Source organism: Hetaerina americana, unplaced genomic scaffold (genome assembly GCF_022747635.1).
Source record: "Hetaerina americana unplaced genomic scaffold, ioHetAmer1.1.p SCAF_7, whole genome shotgun sequence".
Taxonomy (NCBI): domain Eukaryota; kingdom Metazoa; phylum Arthropoda; class Insecta; order Odonata; family Calopterygidae; genus Hetaerina; species Hetaerina americana.
The window spans coordinates 55,149,164-55,173,124 of record NW_027287316.1 but is presented as its reverse complement, the minus strand read 5'-3'; the positions used below and the strand labels follow the sequence as shown (position 1 = coordinate 55,173,124).

Below are 23,961 nucleotides of genomic sequence, written 5' to 3'. Positions count from 1 at the left end.
ACGACTTTGGATAACGGTCGTTGGTAGTCATGATTGACATCCTTGCAGATTCCGAGAGTGAATACCCGTCGAGGCTCATGGAGGCCGCCACGGAGATCCTCGACGCCCTCACAACTGGCTATGACGGGGGAGCATCGTCGGTCGGGAGCCAGTCGACGATGGACGCATTCGATGACAGCGGCCTCATGATGACTGGGACGACACCCTCGATCTCGCCGGCCACAGCAGTGCCCGCGATGAAGCGATACTTCTCGCCCCTCGACTACGGCCTCTTCGCTGCCATGCTGGTAGTGTCCGCATCCATCGGCGTGTACTTCGGCTTTTTTGCCAAGAAGAAGCAGAACACAACCTCGGAGTACCTCATGGGTGGAAAGAACATGGGCATTGCGCCAGTCGCGATGTCCCTCATAGCCAGGTGTGTATGTGCGGCATTCAAGATACACGTATAAGATTAAGTCTTTTCCACGGATATCCTCCTTGCACGTACTGCTTCCGGTAGCCATGACGCGATTTTCCTCAGAAGCACGAGTATCGCGCTACTCAGCTCTCGTGATTCGCGGAGTAGTTTCAGCACACATTTGTATATGAATGATATTTCGGGCTGGCTTTTATTGGCTGCATAATGTTGTCATTGCTGAAACTTTTTCCGTACTTATGCTTTTAATTGGGCGGTAAATGGTTACTAATTGACATTATTATTGCCGATTACTTGCAACATCAAATTCTCCTCTTCCTGTCATTGTTTAGACATAGATTTAACGGAGCGGAAAGCATGATAGGGGTATTTTGGCAGAACTATACCTTCCTAAAACTTTAAAATTAGACAATAATCGGAGATCGTTCATCAAACTTATCATTATTTTGTGCAATGCATTTGTATTCCAACAAGATTGAGGTTTTTTGAACGACCACAAAAAAATTCATTTTTCCGGCGCGATCGTAAGACAAAAAAATTATGCTCGGTTCCGTCATATAGCGACGCAATGCAATGTTACATAAATTACACGCATCCACAGTTATGTTTCAGGGATCACATTGCTGGGGGTGCCGGGTGAGGTGTACAGGTACGGCACCCAGTTCTCCACCATTACGTTCGGGACCGTCTTGGGAGGGATTTGCGGAGGGATGTGCTTCCTGCCAGTGTTTTATAAGCTTAAGCTGAACTCTTCTTACGAGGTAAGTAGAGCTTGAATTGAACAGTGGCCAAATGTAGAGAGATTCTAAATTTTAAATTTAAAAGGACAAGTTTAAACTGTATTAGAACACGCCCACTATTGATGGAAGAAATGGAGGTTTCAGGCTTTCTTTTGTGGAATGTATCCGTCAAGGAGGAAATGAAAAATATCAATTAAATTACTTCTATTACTATATTTCCATTAACATCTTGGGTATTGTGGAAATTATATTTTCACTCTCCCAAAAGTCTCTTCGCTAGTTTATAAGCCATTTCACTGTTCTCCTTCTTATTATAGTCATTGTTTTCCTCGCAGTAGGTTTTTATCCACTCCTCCTCGGCCTTCTGGCACTTCCGTATAACTTGGTTCCGCAACATCTTATAAAATTTTTCCTCAGTTTTATGATTATTTCTTATATTTTTCATTTTCTTCTTGTATTTATGAGGTCTCTTATCTAAGTTATAATCACTTTGATTCCCCCGTCTAACTTATGAGGCTCTGCTACTTCGGTTATCATACCCTTTAATTCCTCCATCGTTCTTCTGTGATTGTCACATACATTCGCAGTATTTGCTGTGGATAGTCGCAGTGAAATTTTCCCTTGCTTGCTTCCCATTTAGTATCTTTGTGCTACATCTGGGTTCCTGTGGCATTTTTTTCTTCTTCCTGCTTATCAGTCGTGTGTCCATGACCACCAAGGGGGTGATCACCATATACGTGATATACTAATTATTATTATTGGTAATCTGCCGTTCAAGGTAGATTTTTATGGACGCAGGCTCTACAACGGTACAACGATGTATGGCTATGCCTCTTCTAACAAAATACAACCTGACATCCGATACTACAATACACTATTCTTCAACTCTGCATATCCCCCTCTCCCTTCGTCCTAATCCAACCCCTTCCTCTCTCGCTGATGTTGTCCCCTCTATTACTAAATAAAATATCCCATCGCCAGACAAATACTCTACATCCATCTTTCCTGCCTCCTTTGTATTTCTCCCAATCGGCCTAGGACTTCCTGATTTGTTTTCATTTCTGTTTATTTTTTTTATTTCTATTTATCTTTCATTTATTCTTTGCCAACTTCTCCGCACCCACTTTTCAAACGCCATCCAATTTAGATCTATTGTCCTACTTCAGCCACCATGCTTCCAAACCGTACAAGACAAATCCCCAGTCAAAGTTATTACGAGCCTTTTATTAACATCCTTACCTCAATGTCCCTGTCATCAATTCCCTCCTCCTTGGGAAAGCCTCTTTGCCTAGCGCAATTCTTCTCCTTACGTCCCTACTACTTTGACCGTTTTGGTCCAAAACACTTCCGGGATACGTAAACTGTTTCTTCTGTACTAGTTTAAGAACTCTAATTTTAATTTTAAACTTAGGCTTTCTCTTGCATAAGCCTTAATCCTTTGTTTTGTTTATATTTATTCTTCCTCATACCTGTCAACTGACTTACCAACGCGCTCAGCAATGCTTGCGACACTTTGGCTAACTGAAATACTAACGCTTGATTCATCCGCCTGATTCATCTACCTTATTATTATTAATATTAAATTATCTCAAGTTCTTTCCGCACCTCTTTAACCATTTCTACCACATATCACGTCCTCGTATATGGCTGCTCGTATCTTTTTTGAGAAAGGAATTAGCACTAATCTGACGAAATCTTCTGACTAAATTCCTCCCTCATAAATGCTAAAAGTTAGTGCATAAAAGTCTTCCTCCCACGCTTTACTTAGCCCTTAGGTAGGTTTGCGGGAATTTTATCTACCCCCGTGACCATATATGATTATAATTCCCTTAATACTCATCTCACCATAAAAAATACCTGAACCAAAGTTATCCTTACTTGCATCTTATTCTCTTTCTACGTGAATATCTAATCTTATTAAGCTAATGATTTTGCCGTATAGTTTTTCTATACATCCCTTCTTTAACCAACTTTCCATATCCTCTCACTGCGTGTTCCACCATGCTTCTTCCGCCCAATTAGCTTCCCGTCTCGTTTTATTATACAACTTTTTGTACTTCCTTCAATCAACTCTGTGTGTACTACATTATTCTAGTTCCTTCTCTCATCTGTCTTTCTAATAATTTTGTCCGTTATCCATGGTTTCCTTATCCTTTTCTTTTTTACGGTTCCTATAATTTCGTTTGCGGCATTTACAAGTACTTCACAAGCTTGTACTATCCCTTGTTTGACATCTCTTGCGCAGACATACGCAGTCTCATCTTCCGTACCCCTATAACTCCCCGTTTAAGTATGGATTGAATCTGCACACTTCTAATTTAGTATCGATCGAAATCAGATTGAGTGTGAGCTGCCACGAGGTCGTGTGACATAGTAACCTCTAATTATAGATCGGGGAAAAAAGAGTTTTCTCACAAGGAAGGTGGACAACAAGAAATATATTCAATCGCAATATTTTTACTGTCATTTGACCCTGTGTGTTTCTTTATGTTGCGTTGCAGTCGAGTACGTCGTCCGTTGTATAGTACTTTTAACTGCAAACCCCTAGGAGCCTGCCGTTAAAAGTAGGCTAATGCCTACGCCAGGAGTATCTCCAGTTTTCCTTCCACCTTCACTGAACATCCTATTCCCACCAAATGGCTTACCTATCCCTAATTGTGCAAGTGACGGTCGCCTCCCATAATAACTACTACTATGAGATCCCCGGGATTCCGTAGGGTTACCATTCTGTCAGGGTAAAGCGAGGTCGCGTGTCATCCCGGATTCAATCTTTGATATTGTCGAGCAATTCAAAAAATATTTTCTCCCGTTCACTTTCATTCTCAATGACCACATTTCCAAACCTAAGCATTTGCAATTTAATAAAATAATCTACGCGTATTTTTTTAATCATACTTGTATCAACCGATTTCCGTCTTAGATGTAAGGTCCGACCATATTTAAAATCGAGCTTATCCGTAGGATTCCAGGGATGTTCTGACCCACAGGTATCATTGCCAATCCTAATCTAATGATTTTTTATGCTATTGTTCTCTTCAGTACCTGGGAATCCGCTTCGATCAGAAGGTTCTACTCCTGGGATCATTTTTGTTCGTTCTTACATACGTAAGTGCAACTTCTAGGACATATTTTGCATTTCATTATATCCAATACGAATCCATAACCCCTAGAATTACAGAACATCATGAATTTTTTCTGATTTTCTCATTGAATGAAGTTTCCTCATAAGTCGAAATTAAAATTGCTCAGTCAAACTTTTAGTGTTTTTTCAATTATTGCCACCCTTTAGAAAGAATCACGATGAAATAATTCATTCTTAACTTCTTCCAAATTCGTTTACAATGTAACTAAGATTGCATTATTCTGTACGGTGGTGCATTATCGTGACTCCTGATATCCATCATAAACTTGGCTACTAAAATCTAATAGCTAAAATGGTACTTCTCAACCTGAATATCAATCTGAATCAAAGTTTAATAAATTTCAAAGATTGCATTTTATGGACTAATTTTCAATAATTTATGTCTGCAGTTGATGTACATTCCAGTGGTCATATACGTACCAGCGTTGGCGATAAATCAAGGTAAATATATTTGATAATTCAAGGGTATAACAAAGCTAACATTGTTAATGTTTCATTATTCCATCTTAAAGAGCAAATTTTCTCCTATTGGTAAACTCAAGCATACTCTGATAACTCTATAGTGTACAAATAATCTCAATATTTATCACAATGATGCTTACAAATATTAATATTACTGCGGTAATATTATCATAAAAATTACTTCTTATTTAACTGAAGAACTCCAGAAATTTAGAACGTAATCGATAAATTAATACTTTCAATTGAGAAAGAAAAATCATTTGAAGGATACATCTAAATATGTATTTGTATCAAAAGATGTTCCCCTCAGCACCTTCATTAGGTCATCGGTGTATCAGGTGTTCAGGTGTACGACAGTGTAATCCAATTGCGTTACGACTTCAATCAACCAATATCTACTGTCACAAACATCGATACTAAATCTTAATCCGGGAAGGTTTTCAGCGTAATGAAATGAAAATGAAATAATCCACGGGTTCTGTACTCTGCATTAAGAGAGACTGTTTTTAGGAGTGCTTTAAAGATGTTGGTCGTTCCAATTCTCTTTATGGATCACAGAATTTTTCATCGTTTCTCCGCAGTTTCCGGAGTCAACATCCACCTGATAACACCGATCGTTTGCCTTGTCTGCATTTTCTACACCAGTTTGGTAAGTCACTCAGCTAACCTTTCCTGGACGTTCTTTTATAATCTAAGCAGATGCATTAAACTACAAGACAAGTTTATGTGCGTTCACAAGAGGGTATATCAACTTTCACGTACCATTAAACCTAAAGCGTGCCACGTTTTTGCAATCAAATCAAGAGGAAGATCAAAGTACTAATCGAGAGCATCAATATCTAACCACTGCATTAAAAAAAAACAATCGATCTTAAAGTTTTTGAAATTTCAATCCTCCACATGTGGTTTGAAAATCCTACCTACATCTCGATTTTCGTGCAACACACATTACATGCAGAGTACACATTAATGCAGTGACTTTCTCTTTGACTGCAGGGTGGAATCAAGGCTGTGGTCTGGACAGACGCTCTGCAAATCATTCTAATGTTCGGTGCCATGTTTGCCATCGTCAGCACCGGGAACAGCAACGTGGGAGGCTTTCGAACCATTTGGCAGAGGAATAAGGACGCCGACAGAATCGAATTCTTCAAGTCAGTAACATTTGCAAAGCAAGGAAATATTTTAAATTAGAAGTTTTTATACATAGCCTCTTAACAAGTTTCCCAGTGAAACTTCTCACCGGATACGTGATACCCCGGATATTTTATCTATGTAATATACTTCTAGCATTGCGAGTAGTTTACCATGAGGTCAAAGGCTTTCTTGAAATCTAGAAAAATCGCGTGCACTGGAACATTGCTCTCTCCCGAAATAAAAATATAATGAACAAAAAACGCAAGTTCTGTCTCGCAGGATCTACCATTTCGGAAATCATGCTAGTTTTTCCTTAATAACTCCTAATTATCGAGATGTCTGACGATCGGACTAGCAACTATATGTTCCGTAACCTTGCACGAAATGGACATGAGGGAAATGCAGGTCTGTAGGTCTGTAATTTTTCGGTTCCTCCTTGTCTCCATTTTTAAATATTGGTTTTACGTTAGCCGTTTTCCAATATCTGGGAACCTTGTGAGCTAGCAGCGACTTATTAAATGCTATTTATAGATAGGGCGCATTTCCGAAGCTAGATCCTTAAATATACGAGCAAGTTCTTCATTCGGCACGGAGGATTTATTAGGCTTGTTATTTTTCTGTAAACATTATATTCCATCATATATTATTTCTTTTACGATTAACATTATCATAGTAATACAGTTAACTTTTATCGGTGATACATTAATGTCAATTGAGTTTTCATAAAATCAGTGATAAAACATTTACAAGTATATACCCAGAGCCTATATTAAAGTCCGAAACTAATTATCTCAGATTACAAAATACTATAGTGGAAATCACAATTGTTAATTACCATTTCTCTCTTATATTCTTTACGTACCCACGCATACTTCCATCAGCGCAGCATTATGCTTTTCCAAGTGTCCGATTACAAAATGAGGCTACTAACAATTCCTTTTCATTTCCAACAGCATTAAACAATTATTACGGCATGATCATAATTTCCCGAAATATAAAAAGACTTACGGGAAGAAAAATTGCAGCTTTTTTAAATTTCACTTGATGGTTTTCGCAGCTTTGTTAATATGACTTAATGTTTTATTCTTAAGATCCAGGTTTCAATACACTATGTCACTATGTTTGAAGCCCAGGTCGTACGATTAAAAACTTAAGTGGAATTAACAAAGCTGCAATTTTTCTTTCCGTGATGGATAAATTCCACTAAGTCAAGCCTCAATGAACAACTTTTACAAAAATACTTATTTAGGCATGTAGTGATGAAAATATTTCTCCGGAAATTCCTTAATGACATCCTTTTTAAGCGAAAACATTTTCAGTTTTTCTCCGTACCGATGCAGTAGTGTTCATATTGCATATATGACACAAGTCCGCAAGTTCTTTCTGAAGGATCCACTGAATGAAACGAACGAAAAATTCCTCTTTGCAGCATGAGCCTGGACTTAACCACCCGCCACACTTTCTGGAACACGGCTTTCGGTTGTATCGTCAACTGGGTCTACCACTGTTCCGTGAATCAGTCCATGGTGCAAAGGTTTCTCGTCGTGCCGAACATCAATCGAGCAAAACTGTAAGTTTTACCGAAAAATAAAGAAAATAGAGACCTCAAAAAATGCCTTCAGATATATCTCGATATGAGAGGAATTTAGATACAACTCGGTGAAAGAGGGATTTAGATATAACCCGATTTTCATTTAAGGTGGCTTGAGCGGTATATGTGAGTTCACTGAGTGTTTTTTTATCAATGACCAAATAGTAGCACTTTTCCAATAGCTATATTTATTTAATTTTAGAACTCAATAAAATGAATATTTAAATAAATGAAAAAAATTAACTCACCAATACGTTCAAATGCCGACAAAAAAAGCTAGATACTACGAAAATCGTTCGTGGTGTTTTTGATTTATTTATATATGCTAAGGAAACATAAGGTTCTCATTTCATCTTGTCAATTAAAAATGATTAATAGTGAATGAAAACGTAATGTAAGTAAATCCTATAAAATAGCATTAAAATCTGTAAAAAAGTGTAAATTTGTTTTTTCTAATAAACCCTAGTAATTTAGGCAGGCTAGGATTTATACTTTGAACTTCGGCGTTCATTATTTTTTATGCTGACTCCGATTAATTCGCAAGAATCCTGAAAATACAATGGATATTTGCTGGAAAGTTAAGTTCGATAACGGGAACTGATTTTCAGTAATTATGACCCTTATACAGCTGGAGCAGGTAGATCACATCATCATCACTTCATCTATCTTGAGTATTCTAAAATAAAAGTAAAAATGACGAGAGTGGATATTGACATACAAAGCGCATCTTGAACGTCTTGAGCTTCGTTAATAGTACAATACGTTAGGGTTTTTGGGTCACTATGAAATATGTTTTTTCTTGGCTTCATAATATATAGACCACTTATTATCCATAAAAATGTAACTCTAAATTATTTTGTGTATAGTATGTTATCAAATCTCTAAAATGTTCAAAAAAATGTTTGTTTAAGCACAGCATCCAATACATAAAAGTAGACCATTTCTACGGGATTTGGATCCATCTGCTTCTTAAAAGTTGCCTTCTCCGGGGGTTAATTGGACATACACTTCTAGTGTGCGGGCAGAATGTTTAAAGAATTATGTTATTTGAGGAAGCATTTGCAAGAAGAGAATTTATACTCTGTAAATAAATAATTTAAAGAAAAAATCAGAGGAGACTTTAACATGAAACGTAGAACTTCATAGATGTGAGTCTTGGGAGTATGAATATGCCAATAGGGTTGCGACTATGTGGATGTGGTTAAGAATGGAAAAAATAAGTTGGACGAGAGGAAAACCAAAGAATAAATTTAAAATGTGGTGGGAGAAGAGATTATTCATCGAAATCTGTTAGAGGAAGAGAAAAAGGGCAGAGAAAATATTGAAAGAGTGTTGAAGGCCGTAACATTAGGGGGAATGTTGTGCAAGCTAAGTAGAGGAAGGAGGAGAGAAGGCTTTCCAGACAGCATGGAGGGAAATAGAAGTTAAAGGTAACATAATGTTTAATAATAATGTAGGTTATCCTAAGATTTAGAAATAATATAGGCTGAAAAAGAGGTAGTTCACACAATACGTACGCATCATATAATAGCAATCAGTGATCATCCATAACCATACCTTTAATAACTTGATTACTTTTGATGCTGATAGAGAAGAATCAACGAGGAATATCAAAGGAAAAATACCAGGTGAAGAGGAATCCCGGAGGAAGGTGTTATCAGTACATAAGGGAGTTAGCATTAGAGAAGGATGAATAGACAGGAGCCTGCAGCCTTCCTGTCTTAGGAGTGAAATTCTGATGCCGACAATGAAGCATTTCTCCGTTAATTACATAGATTTTGATTGCACCATAAAGGCTCTGTGACTAGTTGCAATTTTAAATAGACGTACAAGGCATGCGTCAAAAGTAGTTTAACTTATTTTTTTCCAAATAGATGGAAGGACGGGCGGCGGTTTCTCTGACTGGGTTCGAGAGAGGGGGGCGTCAGCAAAGTCTGGAGGCCGGTGGTATTTGGCCTCCCGCCTTTGCGGAGTGCGGATCGTTCATTTGCGAAACCTCTCTAACGTTACCTCGTTACGCCCTACGCCATCATATTTTGCGTGAAACTGGGCAAAGCGGAAAAGAGACTCTTAACATGCTCATGGCAGCTTAGGGTGATAGCGCCTTGGGTAGATACGGTGTTTTTGAGTGGTATAACTTGTTTCGAGAGGGTAGAGCAGACGCCGAGCGTTCAGGACACCCTTCAACCTCAAAAAGTGACGAATATCTTAAAAAAGTGAAAGCTGTGTTTAACAGGGATCGCAGATTAAGTGTTCACAAGGTTTTCAATGAACTTGGTATCCCTAAAAGTGATGCTCATCGACTTGTGATCAAAAACATGAGTATAAGAAAGGTGTTTGAGAAGTTGGTGCCGCCAATGCTGTCGGACGAACAAAGGGAAACTCGCACGCGAATCTACCAATAGCTTCTTGACCATGTGAGTGAGGATCCACATTTTTTTGACAATGCCCTACCAGACTTCTTCCTCTTGACCCGTTTTAAATTCATGCTGTAAGGACGTCACCACGTTTCGTTGGAAGCGATGCAACAGACCGTGATGAGGGAGCTTAGCAACATTCCGGGCACCGCCTTTCAAAAGGCGGAAGAGGCGTGAAAAACTCTCTAGCAGTGGTGTGTGTACGCACAAGGACTACTTCTGAGTGAATGAAGACTTTTGAGTGAATGTATCAATTCTGGAAATACATTGTTTTTTGATCGACTAAGTCCTACTACTTTTGCAACAGACCTTGTATGGAGTGGAAGCTAACACTTTCAGGCAGTACCTACTCTTCTGATTAGCTGGCATTTCCATCATTCTATCCGTCTTTTTACCTATTTATTGGAGTAATTAGAAAAAAAGTATTTGAAGCATTCATAAACTTATGATATTCGTGCTGCGGCATTTTAGTCCGAACTTCTCTGTCATTGTTTGTCGTCGTGGGCTCATTTAATTTAAGTAATAGTTCTAATAAGCCCATCTTGCGTCTTTACCCGCGCCTCCCATCTCAATTCAGGAGGAACGAAGGAAGGAAGAAGGAATTAGTGTGTAAGTCAAAAATATTTAAGTTCTTGAGGAAGAAGAGGTCGTCAGAGATCGTCCAAAACCCACCTGTATTCGGTATAATATCTTTCAAGAACGAATTATCCTGGTGAATGGAAGGTCCTAATCTCACTTTTCAGGGAAAATATAAATGCCGAGATTTGAATTAATACGGAACTCAAGCTTCAGACATAAGGTTAAGTTCAGATTGGTTAAGAGTGGTCATAGCGTCGAATAACTGATAAAACGCTTCCTCTGATTCACTAATTTTCCTCTTGCATTCACAATGTCGGTCTTTACGAACAAAGTTATCTGCCAAATGGTATCGATTTTTTTGCACATTTAAAACTCGATCAAGCCACCTTAACAACTAAAAAATCCAATTTTACATAATTTTATATTAATCTTCCCATTGTTCCATTTTCAGAAAAATATTTACGAGCGAACGTACAATTTCCTTCGCACGAATATTCAACGGGCGAAACGGGTCTGACAAATTATTTCATTGTGGAATGGAGGAACGATTCGTTTTGCTTAAAGACGAACTTCTCACAAAGAGAGAGTAAAATTTCTCCCGAATTTCGAATTCTACAAGTCAAAAAGTGAATTAGCCCTATAAGTAGAATTTTCAGAAACTTGTAAATGAATATTGATATTCAGATATCACAATCTTAATATTCAGAGATATTTTACAACAACTTATGTTTTTACATGTGTTTTTGCAGCCTCATTCTGATATCCTACACAGGAATATTTGCCCTAACAACCATCAGCTCTTACGTCGGCCTGCAAATATTCGCCACCTACTACGACTGTGACCGCCTTTCAACTAAGGTTCGTAGTAAAAAATTCCAATGTGTTTGGCGTGCCAACGTGGATATCTTCCACAATCAAAGAGGTATTCTCGGACTTGGTAATTTCCCACTAATCCTAGTCCCCTCTATCATCACATTACTTTTAAAAATATCAATGTGAGGTAAGTATGCACGTGCACGTATGTTTTAGCTACCCTAACGCTTATTGATAGCACAAAAATAATGCTATACACTTATTTCCCTTTAAATAGACTTTAATTACTTGATTATGAATACTGCAAAGTAACATTGAACGATGTCTTTGAACACGTCAGCCCCTGCCTCACATTTTAATGTACTGTAATTTTGTTTTATTGGTTTCGTCAAGGAACTGCACTACCTGGTGGTAACTATTAACTAGCATACGGCACACATGCCGTGATAGTTTTCACCCCTACTACTACATTCAATGTATTTCACTTTATTATTTCCTGATGGTAATACCTTCTTTTTTAAATAAGAATAAATAGCTAGCAAGAAATTGACAATTTTGGGCAACGGTTTATTTGATGATGCATTTTTTAATAATTTTCCCTTATGTCACATATCAATTTAACAATTCATGTAAATCGCTAAAAATCGAAATGGAACGGACACACAGGTATGTGTAGAGATAAAAACTTCCCGTGCCATTTTGATTTTTCTTTCGACTTTTGCTTCCGAATTTACTGCTTCATTTTAGAAAATCATGTAAGTAATGTTTATTATAAAGAGTAGTCTTCCTAAGCAAGAAGATGAATTTTTTCCCGACAAAAGTGTTGGGATACGATTTTAAATGACGATCTGAATTAATAAAAATAGTGTCTTTGCCGAAGGTAAAAGGTGACACAATAAAACTAAGTACGTGAAATTTGGATCATTTTTGGCAAATTTTATAGTAATGAAAAATATTTCGTAACTCCATCTGAAGCAGACATTTTATAATTTCCGTGGAAGGCTAAGGAGGGAGAATTTTGTAATTGGTTATTGGTATTAGTTCTCCTGCCGTTATGAATGAACCTTCCATGGAGGAAGAGGAGCAACTTTAATGCGTTGTGATAGTGCTTTCTTCTTCGTTTGAGATCGTCGGCGCCACGGACCAATTGCTGCCCAACTTCGTGATGGACGTCGCTGGGTCACTGCCAGGACTTCCGGGACTCTTCATGGCTGGGGTTTTCAGCGCCGCTTTAAGGTACGGCTGCCCTTAAGCACTCAGGGTCAGAAGGGTAGTCATACTCTAATGTATTTCGACGAATGAAAACTCGTGCATTTTACTGGAATTAATATTTAGTTGATCTTGAGGGGATTTCGATCGTGGGGTTAATATTTTCGTCTAAAAAATCTGAATAAATCTCTTGCTCGCACTCTTTATGTGAAAGGTAGTTCGAACGTATGTGCATGAGTCAATGTGTTACCATAATTCATTTATTAATGATGAAATTTGCTAAACAATGTGTCACTCCTTCTTGCATATTTCGTAAACAGATACGTATGATATGAATATAAAGTTCATAAGCAATCTGAATTCTTATGAATTTTTGAAACTTGCTCTAAAATTTATCTCAAACAAGTTTTGATACGCCAATTTTTGAAAATATAAAATTTCGTCTGCTTTCTGCTTAAGTTAATTAATAACGTTGAAATAAAGACGAAAAGATGTTGTTATGTTAACACTAATACCACTTTTATACATTCGCGCACATACACGTATTGACTGTTTTTCGTTAGAACTACGCGTATTTGACGCGTAAGACTAATTCTTAATTCTTCTGGTGAAAGTCTTCTTATTCCATAAGAGCATGTTTAAAATCTTGGATTTTTTTTGCCAATTTATGAAAATTAATGCGAGAAGACCCTGCTTTGTCATCGTCATTTAATAGAGTTTACTTAGAGGACTACATATTCAGAATGTTTTTATCAAAATCTCATGAACTTGGCATCTAAGTTTAACACCCTTAAGTAGCCGTTGACGCGATGATATAAAGGAAACAGTTATACGTCGTAGAGTATGCGTACTCTTTCACTACTGACAGCAAAGAAAGCACAGAATATTTTATGGCTCTTCGCCCAAAGCCAAGAGCCGTTGGCGGGCTCTTAGACCTCACACTTTCTCGGGATACCTGGCTCTTATTGACAATTTACTGTTCTCTGTGTATGATGCGTATCATATAGAAGATTTATTCATGATTAATGCAATTCATACTGCACACACCTTTTCTGGGCTTACGCTTCCTCTCAAACCATTCAATCTTTTTATTCATATAATTTAGGATATTACGGAAGCGGATGCAGACTTTGATCTCAAATTAGTTTTTATGAAGTGTAGCGTTCGTTTCAAGAAGGTAAGGCGGGTTAGCAGATGGAATGTAGAAGCATTCACTAGAATGGCAAGGAAGGAGTGTTAGCAGGCTGTAGAGAAATTTATGAATGAGGGAAAAGAGCTGAGTACCATTGAGGAAAAAAGGAAATAAATCACAAAAGGGATATCGAAAACCGCAAAAGAACCTATGGCAACCGTTAATGGAAAAGAACAAGGAATCCATAGCTTAAGGCTGAGATGATTGAAAGATATAAGAGAAAAAGAAATGGAAGGATGTAAACTCAGAGTAAGGTAGAAGGAAGTACAAAGACTTAAATAATGCATTTGAAACGGGCAACAAATAAAGCAGAAGAAGCTTGGCGAAATACGCAGTGCTAGGATAAGGAAAGTTTGCAGAAACAGGATCAAAACACTGTCAGTAAATAAAAAGAGAAGATATGTGCTAACAGTTAGCGATAATTCGGGTAAGATAATAGTTGATACAGGAAATATCGAAGAAAGATGGAAGGAATATATAGAAGAACTGTATGGCAAATAATCGTATGTAGAGAAGGAACATGGCGTCGAGGAAGATAGCTTAGGCCCACGCATACCCGACGATGAAATAGAAGGGGCATTAAGGGAGATGAAATCAAATAAGGCCATTGGGTAGACAATATTCCTGTGGAACTACTGAACGGTTTAGGAAAATGTGGGAGTAAGATTCTACATGGACTGATTCGTAGCATCTATGAGGAAGGAACCTAGCCGTCAGACTTGGTGAGATCAGTGTTAGTTCCGTTTCCTAAAAAGGTAAAGGTTACATCATGTGAGGACGACAGAACAATAAGTTTGATTTCCCACGCAGCTAAAGTTGTTCTCAGGATCATAAACAAAAGGATAGAGAGTAGGGCAAATGTTTACCAGTTTGGGTTTAGGAAGGGGAGAGACACCCGAGATACCATTGCAGTAATGAGATCACTAATCTAGAGGAATATACTCGTAGAATACAATCAGGACGTGTTTGCTTGTCTCGTAGATTTCGAAAAAGCGTTTGATGGATTGAATTGGGAAAAACTCTTGAGTATACAGCAGAAAATAGGAATAGATTGGAGGGATACGTGGCTAATTCGCAACCAGTATAGGTCTCAGACTGCTCAGGTGCGAGTGGGGAACGGAGAGGCCGGATGAGTAGTGTTAGGAAGAGGTATAGTATAAGGCAGGGTTGCCCATTATCACCGGCGCTATTCAACGTATATGTGGAGTCAAAAATTTAAAAAGCACGGGAAGAACTAGAGATAGGTAGTAAAGTCGGGGGGTAATTCGTGAAATCTGTAAGGTTTTCTCATCACCCAGCCTCAGTTAATTAGTCGGGCAAGGGATCGCAGGTATTTCTGAGGTTTTTTGAAATTCAGTGCGATGGATATGGGTTGAGAATCAATATAAATATAACAAAGGTTATACGATTTTCCAGAACGAGAAAGGCGAAGGCCTATGTATATTGACCAATACATATATGTATACACACATACATTTTTATCCATATCGGTCTCACCTGAAGAAGGTTTCAGAGAAGGCCAAAAGCTTAAACTTTCTGACATGTGAGGTAAAATCGAATAAATTTGATTTTAACAACACATACTGCTCGATAATTTCCGAAATAAGTCTTCTCTCACCCTGGCACTCAATTTCGCGGTCGGGATGATAAATGTCGCCTATCGCCCGTGGATCCGCCCCTATTCGATCACATTCGACCATCCTCATCCCACTTCCTCGGGTAAACCGTTTACTCCCCTCTCAGATATGTTTGGTGAGTCAATTGTCATTCACTCTCTAAATATGTCTAAACCAAAATACGGCACGTCTTTTATGGCTATCTGACTGCACCGTATTCTTTTAAGACTCAATGTTTCCTCACTCTTCTCTACGGTTTTAACCTAAAACACTCTTCAGGTAACATATGCCATCCATATTCAGTCGACATTCATGCTTATCTTGTTTTACTCAAGAAACTTCTTTCGTTTCACTCTTGTGACCAAAGTTTCGCTTCCATGAAATAATGTTGGAAGGAGTATATTTATGCTGCCAGGTTTTTTTTATGAATAAGCTTAATTTATGATGCGAACTATACACAATAGTACTACCATGTATTGGGAGTAAAATTCTGTTTTCCAGTAAAACCTTGCGAGCTCCGGAAAGCAGAACTTTCATGTCGGATAATATATCGTCGGATACGGGCGGAAGTGACAGTTAACATAATTAATGCTTAATTACATGGTTGTTCCGATTCACACAGGGTGTCGGATGGATAAATGTTTTCCGTATTTAATTCTTGAAACATAAAAAAAATTAAAGAATTAATCATGCAAATATTTTGAAATTTTTGCGTCAGTCACTAATATAGGTGATATGCGTTCTGCTTTTCCGTAGCTCCATGTCGACGGGGTTAAACTCAATGTCCGGAGTGATTTTCGAATACTTCATCAATCCCTTTATGAGGGTCAGACCGTCCGAGGAGCGGGCTTCTTTCATCATGAAGGTCATTTGCGCCGTCATTGGGGTGTTCTGCGTCTCCATGGTGTTCGTGGTCGAGCACTTGGAAGGTGTTATACAGGTAAGACGATTGCGAAAACATTTTTCCAGAATCTTCATTATTCCTTCTCCACTATGAGGTAAACATGGCCTAAGCCAACTCGAATCATTGAGTACTTAATGATTTCGTAACTACCATATAAAAGGCATGTATGATACACCTATCTGCGAATGCGGGTTAAGTGTAACTTGCCACTTTGAATGCATAGACAGAAATTTCAGTAGATGAAGCACTTTGAGCGTGAGGTACTCAAATTTATGTTTACCATATGTTATAGCTGCGGTCTTATTGTTTTAATGCTCAGTCGATAACATGGATGTCAAGTTACGTGCACAATAAGAGAACTAGACTAGTCGTGGGGTCGCAAAAATCTTGACAGTAAAAAAATCCAGTTTATCGAATTCTAATCTAAATAAGGCAATGTATTACAAACTCAGTACATTGAAAACATTCAATCACTTTGTATGCTTGTCGGTTTAAAATGTTTACCGTAACACTTACCCTGATTTACTCTAACTCCCATTCCGGTCAATTGAAAATGATTTTTTCCTAATTGAATTGAAACAGAGCTAGTCGCAAAATGATGAATTGACTTTGCTAATTAAGAAATGTCTGATATATTTTTATAAGAGATGTACGGCTTTGGTTATTTCCTTAATCAGCATGTATGTAACCATATTATCCCACATTTTTGCCATAACCTACATTCCATTGGCAGGATATAAACGATAAGATAGTAACAGAACAATATTATCTACCGACCGCGATAAAAATAAAGAAATTCAGCAGGATCTGTTACAGTTGGTCGCTCCAAAACTGGTCTTTGATCGGAGGATCAAAATATTTTCACCTTTTGGCTATACGTATATTACTCGGCGATAATGGAAATATGTGAACGGATACTAATAAAATGTACTAAATAATGTACTAATAAAATGTACATAATATTTTTTCTGTTTTTTTTCAAGATTGTCTGGGCATTGGAGGGTATTTCAAGTGGACCTATGCTGTCCCTTTTCGTCTCTGGAATGTTCATCCCTTGGGCCAATTCTACGGTAAGCATTCATTTCTCCACAATTAATTTGCCGCGGCATAAAGTTTGGCTTACCGTCGATAACAAGGGACCTCCAAAATATCAATTCAAGCAATAACCAGGGCATTTTTCTGCTAGGGATTTCAATCTTTTAAGAACAAAACTACGAGGGTTGACAAAAAAGTAACTAACATTTCGGCCTAGGTTGGAATCGAGTGCCAATTTAATATTCGTAATCAATTCTGATCCCCATAGAAATGGTATACCAAATGTTTCACCCATCAATGGTAATTAGTTGCATGCCTTTTGAACGGATTAGCTATGGAAAGAGCAAATTTACCTGAATTGTCATTTTATGATCGAGTTTACAGGGTACTTTTATCGGCGGCATTACTGGGCTGATAGTCATGGGAGTCATCTGCTTCGGTAACCAGATCGCTATATCTAGTGGCCGACTTGTATTCCCCAGAAAGCCCGTCTCCACCAAAGGATGTGGGTTTCATCTCAACACCACGGATTCTCCTGCATGGTAAGCAGCCAATTATTTTCACGAACTACGCCAGTACACTTATATCTAATATAGAAAATGTTCGGCGAGAAAGGATACGTGAAATCATAAGTACATGCATTACATTCAACAACATACCACTGCTGATAACGATAAATCCAGGATTTAAATGCATTTCCCAGGGTAAAAAAACATACAAAATCTTGCTTGAATCTAAAAAAATTGCAATCTGCAATCAACCTCTAATTTATAACGATTCCTAGGAATATTTTGGAGACAGCGTTCGACGTCAACGTGACCACCACCCTCCTGGACCAGACGGCATCGGAAGATGTGCCGTGGTTATTCCGCGTGTCCTACACGTGGTACTGCCTCATCGGCCTCTTGATCTCATTAGCCGTAGGACTGGTGGCGAGCGCCATAACGGGCCCAATGGACCTCAAGGACGTCCACATCGACCAACTCTCCCCCGCGGTGCATCGCCTCTTCGCCCACCGCTGCAGACCGGGGGAGACACCACACCGCAAGGAGCTGAACGCACGGGCGGAGCAGGGAGGAACGCTCGAAGAGGAAGAGATCGACAAGCTTCTGCAGAAAAAGGTGAGTCGCACTCGACATACGTCGGAGAGAGAATCTGCGCGGCTGAATTAGATCCTCACGAAGTCCGTTCGGTTCCCGAATATGATAGCGTGCAGAGAAGAGGGTGTACATTGGTAAAACTTTGCTACAATATACGTATATACGTACAATATACGATAGCGTACCTAAATTATTAGGAGGAACGAAGTTGGAAATCACAAACAAGGAGCGAAGGTTACTCTACAGATGAAATCTCTTGCACAAATTGAAACCAGGTAGCGATGGTGTTTAAAATCTATTATCGTGTTACGTTAGGATAGATTATGAAAATGAGATTACAGATATCAAGTGTAGAACCGAAATATTGAACATTTTATTTTTCCCTGTATTTACAAATCAATGAATGATCGTAATACCAACAATTAATGTTTAATTTTTGAGCTTCATTATTTGTGACCTACAGGCTGCGTGAATTCGTTGAGTTGATTAATTCAAAAGTAAATTTAATTTTATGCTAAGTAACTTCACGCGTCACCAAAACTTCATCGTCAAATTATTTTAGATCAACGCTTTTTTTCGGGTAAAAATTAACTTTCATCAAATCACATTAGAATCCAATGTCCTTGGCGTACGATGAGCCTGTAGCATTAGTGTTATTTCTTGATGGCAACGGGAATTTGGGTTGACTGGGCCGAAGGAAATAATGAGGTCCGACAGGACTGGGGCCCAGGATTCACCACTACCTTATTAAAAAATTAACCCACGATCAGATGCGTTGTGGCATTGAGTTCAACCCGCGAATGCCACAGAATTATCATTGTACGATATTTTCCAACATGCATAGCGACTTTCCTCAAAACACATTACATTACCCAGTAATATAGTCATAAATGAAAAGTTTATGAAAGTAGTTAATGAAGATGTTAATGCTATTTGGCACTGCTGTTTAATAGAAATTATAGGACGCCCGGTCATATTAAATTGTTTTCCACGCCTCTTTCCTTTCGCCGAGGCTCATTACGATCCATTCTTTTTTTATAAAGTTGACCTAATAATGGCAAAAACTGCTTTGAAGAATGATCCGATGTTTTCCCGGCGAATAAACTGGATGAAAGTTTCTCTAGTTCTCCACTGGGTCAGGCCTTCTATGGCTGACGTTTCGATGGGCAACTCGTCCATCGTCCTCAGGGCGTTGTGTGCCGATTCCCATTCTATGTCCGGTAGCCATACTCGTAAGCTCCCCAAACGCCCAGGTTTCGTCTAATCGGTCGGCGCACGTTTCTTCTTTCCTGATTGGTTAAGATTCCCTGCGTTCCCTCTCTCCTTGATGACTGCCAACTGTTCTTAACTAACTGAGTCCAAGGACCCGGATGAACGCGTTCCTCTAGTGATACGGATGTTCACCTCATCAGTGAAAATGAAATGAAATACCCTATAGGGAAAAATGGCGAAAAGTGTAAATGACCGGTGTACCTTTCCAGCGTAAGTATATACTCATCTCCATTTAGGAACTACACCTAAACATGGAAATTTTTTGTCTGTCTGGCATATGAGGATGAGAGAGAGAATCCATCTTAAATACCCTTAACCATTATGAATCAACGATTCCAACTGGTAAAGGAAACATAAAACAAATTTACTTTCAAAGTAACATAATAATCTTATTATTTGCATTAAAGTACATAGTATTAGTGTTTATAAGGTATTGTAAAAAAATTCTCCTGGAATCCTTCTCTCGCTGAATTTCAATCTAAATATCAAATGATGCATTAGATATTGATAAAATATAATTCGATATGTTGGCTCTCCCCTCATATTTTTCGTTTTTGATATTTAACATGTTTTAAATATATGAAAAGGAACTCAATTGCTATTATTTTATACATTGTTTAATGAAGATGCATGGAGAGAGAACGGTTAATTTTTAAAGTATCATTGTGTTCGATGTAAAGCATAGACCTAAAACGATGAGGACCAATAAGTTGCCTTGCAGAATAGGATGCTCACAATTTTGCAGGCTCACACGGCCCTCTTGTGGCTAACCATTTTCGACAACTGACTCTTCTTAAGCATCCTCTCTGGTTTGCAGGCTTTCTATTCCCATCCGTGAACTCATGCCATAGTAAATTTAAAGGCAGCCAATAAATATTGATAACCCAATACAATTACCCAATCATAATCCGATCCAAGTAAACCAAAAAAATATATTTCTTAACCTTTTATGCTTTACCTCATGTACGTTTACAGCCAAAATGTTGCGTTTTTAAAAGAGAAAAAACGTTTTCCTAACGTATATCGTAGTAATTTTGATGTAAAATGAGTTCCTTTTGCACGTTCGCCAACCAATTTCAATCAATGACCACTGGCAACCATACAGTACCATTTCTCTTCCTCCCTAACCCCTCTTCATTACCTATTACCCACTAGCATTTTTTTTCAACTCAATTCTCCTCCATATTCGCGCCCACAAACATTGCCTGGTACAACTCTCTTACTCAAATACAACCTGCGATTTCATTCTCTTTCATCATTTAGCTAGTCTTATCAGCTTCCTATAATACTACCTTGATCAAAAATTTCCCGGAATTTATTCAGAAAATTAAAAATACAAGTTTATTCATCTAAATCTATATTGTCCCCTTCAAAGTAATCCCCATCGACTGCAACACACTTATGCCAGCGCTTGATCCAATCCTCGAAACATTTTTTATATTCGGTTTTCGGTATGTCCATCAGTGCTTCCTGCGATTTTTCCATTACTTCCTCTCGGCTGCTAAAACGCGTTCCCCGTAATGGTTTTTTAACTCGATTGAACAGAAAGAAGTCACAGGGAGCCAAATCAGGTGAATTCGGTGGCTGTTGGATGGTATTTGTTGCATTTTTCGTCAAAAAATTACGAATAATGATAGCACTGTGCGACGGTGCGTTATCATGGTGCAAAATCCACGAGTTTTCTGCCCACATTTCTGGTCTCTTTCGGCGAATTGCTTCACGCAAACGTCTCATAACGCCCAAATAATACTCTTTGTTTACTGTCTGGCCTTCTGGCAAAAATTCATGATGCACTACACCGTTGTAATCCATGAAAACCGTCAGCATTGCCTTCTTTTTTGACTGAAAACGACGTGGTTTTTTTGGTCTCGGCTCATTTGGTGAACGCCATTCACTTGCCTGATGTCTGGATTGCGTGTCGTACTCATAAACCCACGTCTCGTCTCCAGTAATGATCCTTTTGATGAATGTGGGATCGGATTCAGCCTCGCAAATCATGTCTTTTGCGACGTCAACACGGTCTCTTTTTTGCATGAAATTGAGGTCTTTTGGAACCAACTTTGCTGCTACACGACGGAAACCCAAATCATTAACCACAATGTCTTGGGCGGATCCATAGGCAATGTTCAAGTCCTCCGCTATTTCTCTGATGGTTAATTTGCGGTTATTGACCAACATTTCTTTTACTTTATCAATTTTTTCACCGACTTTCGATGTCGATGGTCTGCCACTGCGTTCATCATCTTCGATTGACTCACGACCACTTCTGAACCGCTCGTGCCACTGGTAAACGACCGTTTTTTTTAGAGAATCGTTGCCGAAACACTTTTCCAACATTTCCAACGTCCGTGCGCCACTAAATCCGTTTTTTACGCAAAATTTAATACAAGTTCGTTGTTGCAAATTTAAATCCATTTCTGAAATTGTAAAAAATCGCCAACACACACAGAGATAGATGTACTCTTGGCTACGTAACTTTTGCAAATGTCAAGTTATGACACTAAGATTTAAAGGGAATATCAACAACAGATGTACCAATTTAACAAAAAAACAGAACTCATATCGGAACGATGGGAGCGCCACACGGTGGTTATTCCGGGAACTTTTTGATCAAGGTAGTATTACCATTCCCCATTCGTTCACCTCTCTTAGAGCAATAATATTCATCCGAGCGATTTTGCTTAGTTTATATGCAATATTTAGATTTTATTTGCATTATAGCTCAACATTACAATATAATTAACGTATTCGTTTATAGGAAGCTATTTTAGACAGAATATGTACTTACAAAAATCTTAAAGCCTCCGTAGAGATAAAAAGAATCTTTGGATTTCCAGCGAAAATGTTTCCAATAACTGCATGACTTATAAGTGAGCTAGGCTAAAGAAGATTGTTGGGAAGAGTATCACTGGTTCGTCAGTAATTAGTCCTAATTGGAGGCGAGATAGCTCTGTATCGTAGCAGGAAGTGATTCCCCCCCTTTCCCTTATCAGTCGTGTTTATCTTTACTACACAGCTATCAAATTATAAGCTAAGTTAACTGAGAGCAATTGTCACTCCCATTTCGCAAACAGAAGTAGAGACTAATTACCTTTTGAGACAATGAAGAGGCAAGAGCAGTGATCTCAATTGAAGGCCTTTTATTTCTTGAAAGTAAATTGAATATTGAAGGTTGAATACTAAGGTATCGTGACATTCATCACCACGGGAAACAATATACAATGCTATTGCATTACAGGATGAGACATAGCTTTGATTTGAAATCCCTAATATACATATTTAGCAGAAATTTACGTTTCTAAACAAAAAAATCTTCCTAACTTAATAAGGTTTTTTTTCTAATACTAACGTCAAACTAACAAGCTAACCCAAAATAATCTAAAATTTTTAATACTTAAATTGATTTATAGACATCAGTAAAGGAAGTTCATATTATATTTATTGAATTTTAAAATCAATTCAATCAATAGAATTTGGCACTTACTGAAATAATTTATTTTTAGGCAATATCTCAGTCTTCTCATTATTAATAACTTTTATCTGTCTACAGGTGGCCGATTTCTCCATCAACGAAGACGACGGTCTTGTGAAAAAAAGATCCCGGTAAACTGATGCCAACGTATTGATAATACATTAGGATGCAATAATTATGTTTCAACCACATCATCACGCCATCAAAATTGTAATGTCTCATTACTTTGTTTTGTCATCATCTTTGTATTTCTAGCGGAAGGAAATAAATATTAAAGTAACATAATTTATAATAACCCAAATGTGATTTAATGGACAGTCTATGTAGACCTGTTTTATGATATCCTTAAGCGATCATACAAACTGGATTGTAGTCTAGGAAATTGGCCTTCAATGCATAGTTTTGGGGGACAGAATAAAATATTACCCCCTCCCATGGAGTACAACCATGATTTGGTGGAAGGGCACGTTCGTTTCGATAACCAATAGAGCTGTACTGACGAGAGCAATGATAATTGTTCCTGGTAGGGTCACCCATGCCAGATTGGTAGATGGATAGGAGCAAGACGAAAGGCAGTCCAGGCAGAGTCTGTTCCTCAGTGAGACGGCTGCAAAGGCGACTGGGTGATGGCCATTGAGTGATGGTGTCACGTTATAAACACTACTGAGGAAACTACCTCAATTATTATTCCCAAGATTGTTATGATGGGAAGTAGAGAGAAAATGAGCCCTCTCAACTACGGGATACGGCCGTGTGTGATGCTTGGCAGCGGGAAAGGCAAGGCTTCCCCGGTCGTCATCACACGAAAGCCTTGCAAAGTTACACCGACAGCGGTGGAACAGAATATGCAGAAGAAGAAGACCGAATT

The 23,961-nt window shown here is 38.3% G+C and overlaps 1 protein-coding gene across 1 annotated transcript; it reads left to right on the top strand.

Annotated features, from left to right (window-relative positions):
- Positions 1-52: 52 nt before the first annotated feature.
- Positions 53-23,388, top strand: LOC139696701 (sodium-coupled monocarboxylate transporter 1-like). Its single transcript, XM_071595536.1, has 14 exons — positions 53-415; positions 1,017-1,176; positions 4,195-4,260; positions 4,687-4,738; positions 5,341-5,408; positions 5,756-5,910; positions 7,323-7,463; positions 11,230-11,338; positions 12,420-12,529; positions 16,067-16,250; positions 17,198-17,284; positions 17,634-17,791; positions 18,034-18,370; positions 23,172-23,388. The coding sequence occupies exons 1-14, from the start codon at positions 78-80 to the stop codon at positions 23,226-23,228; spliced, it is 2,022 nt and encodes a 673-aa protein (XP_071451637.1). The 5' UTR covers positions 53-77; the 3' UTR covers positions 23,229-23,388.
- Positions 23,389-23,961: the final 573 nt, after the last annotated feature.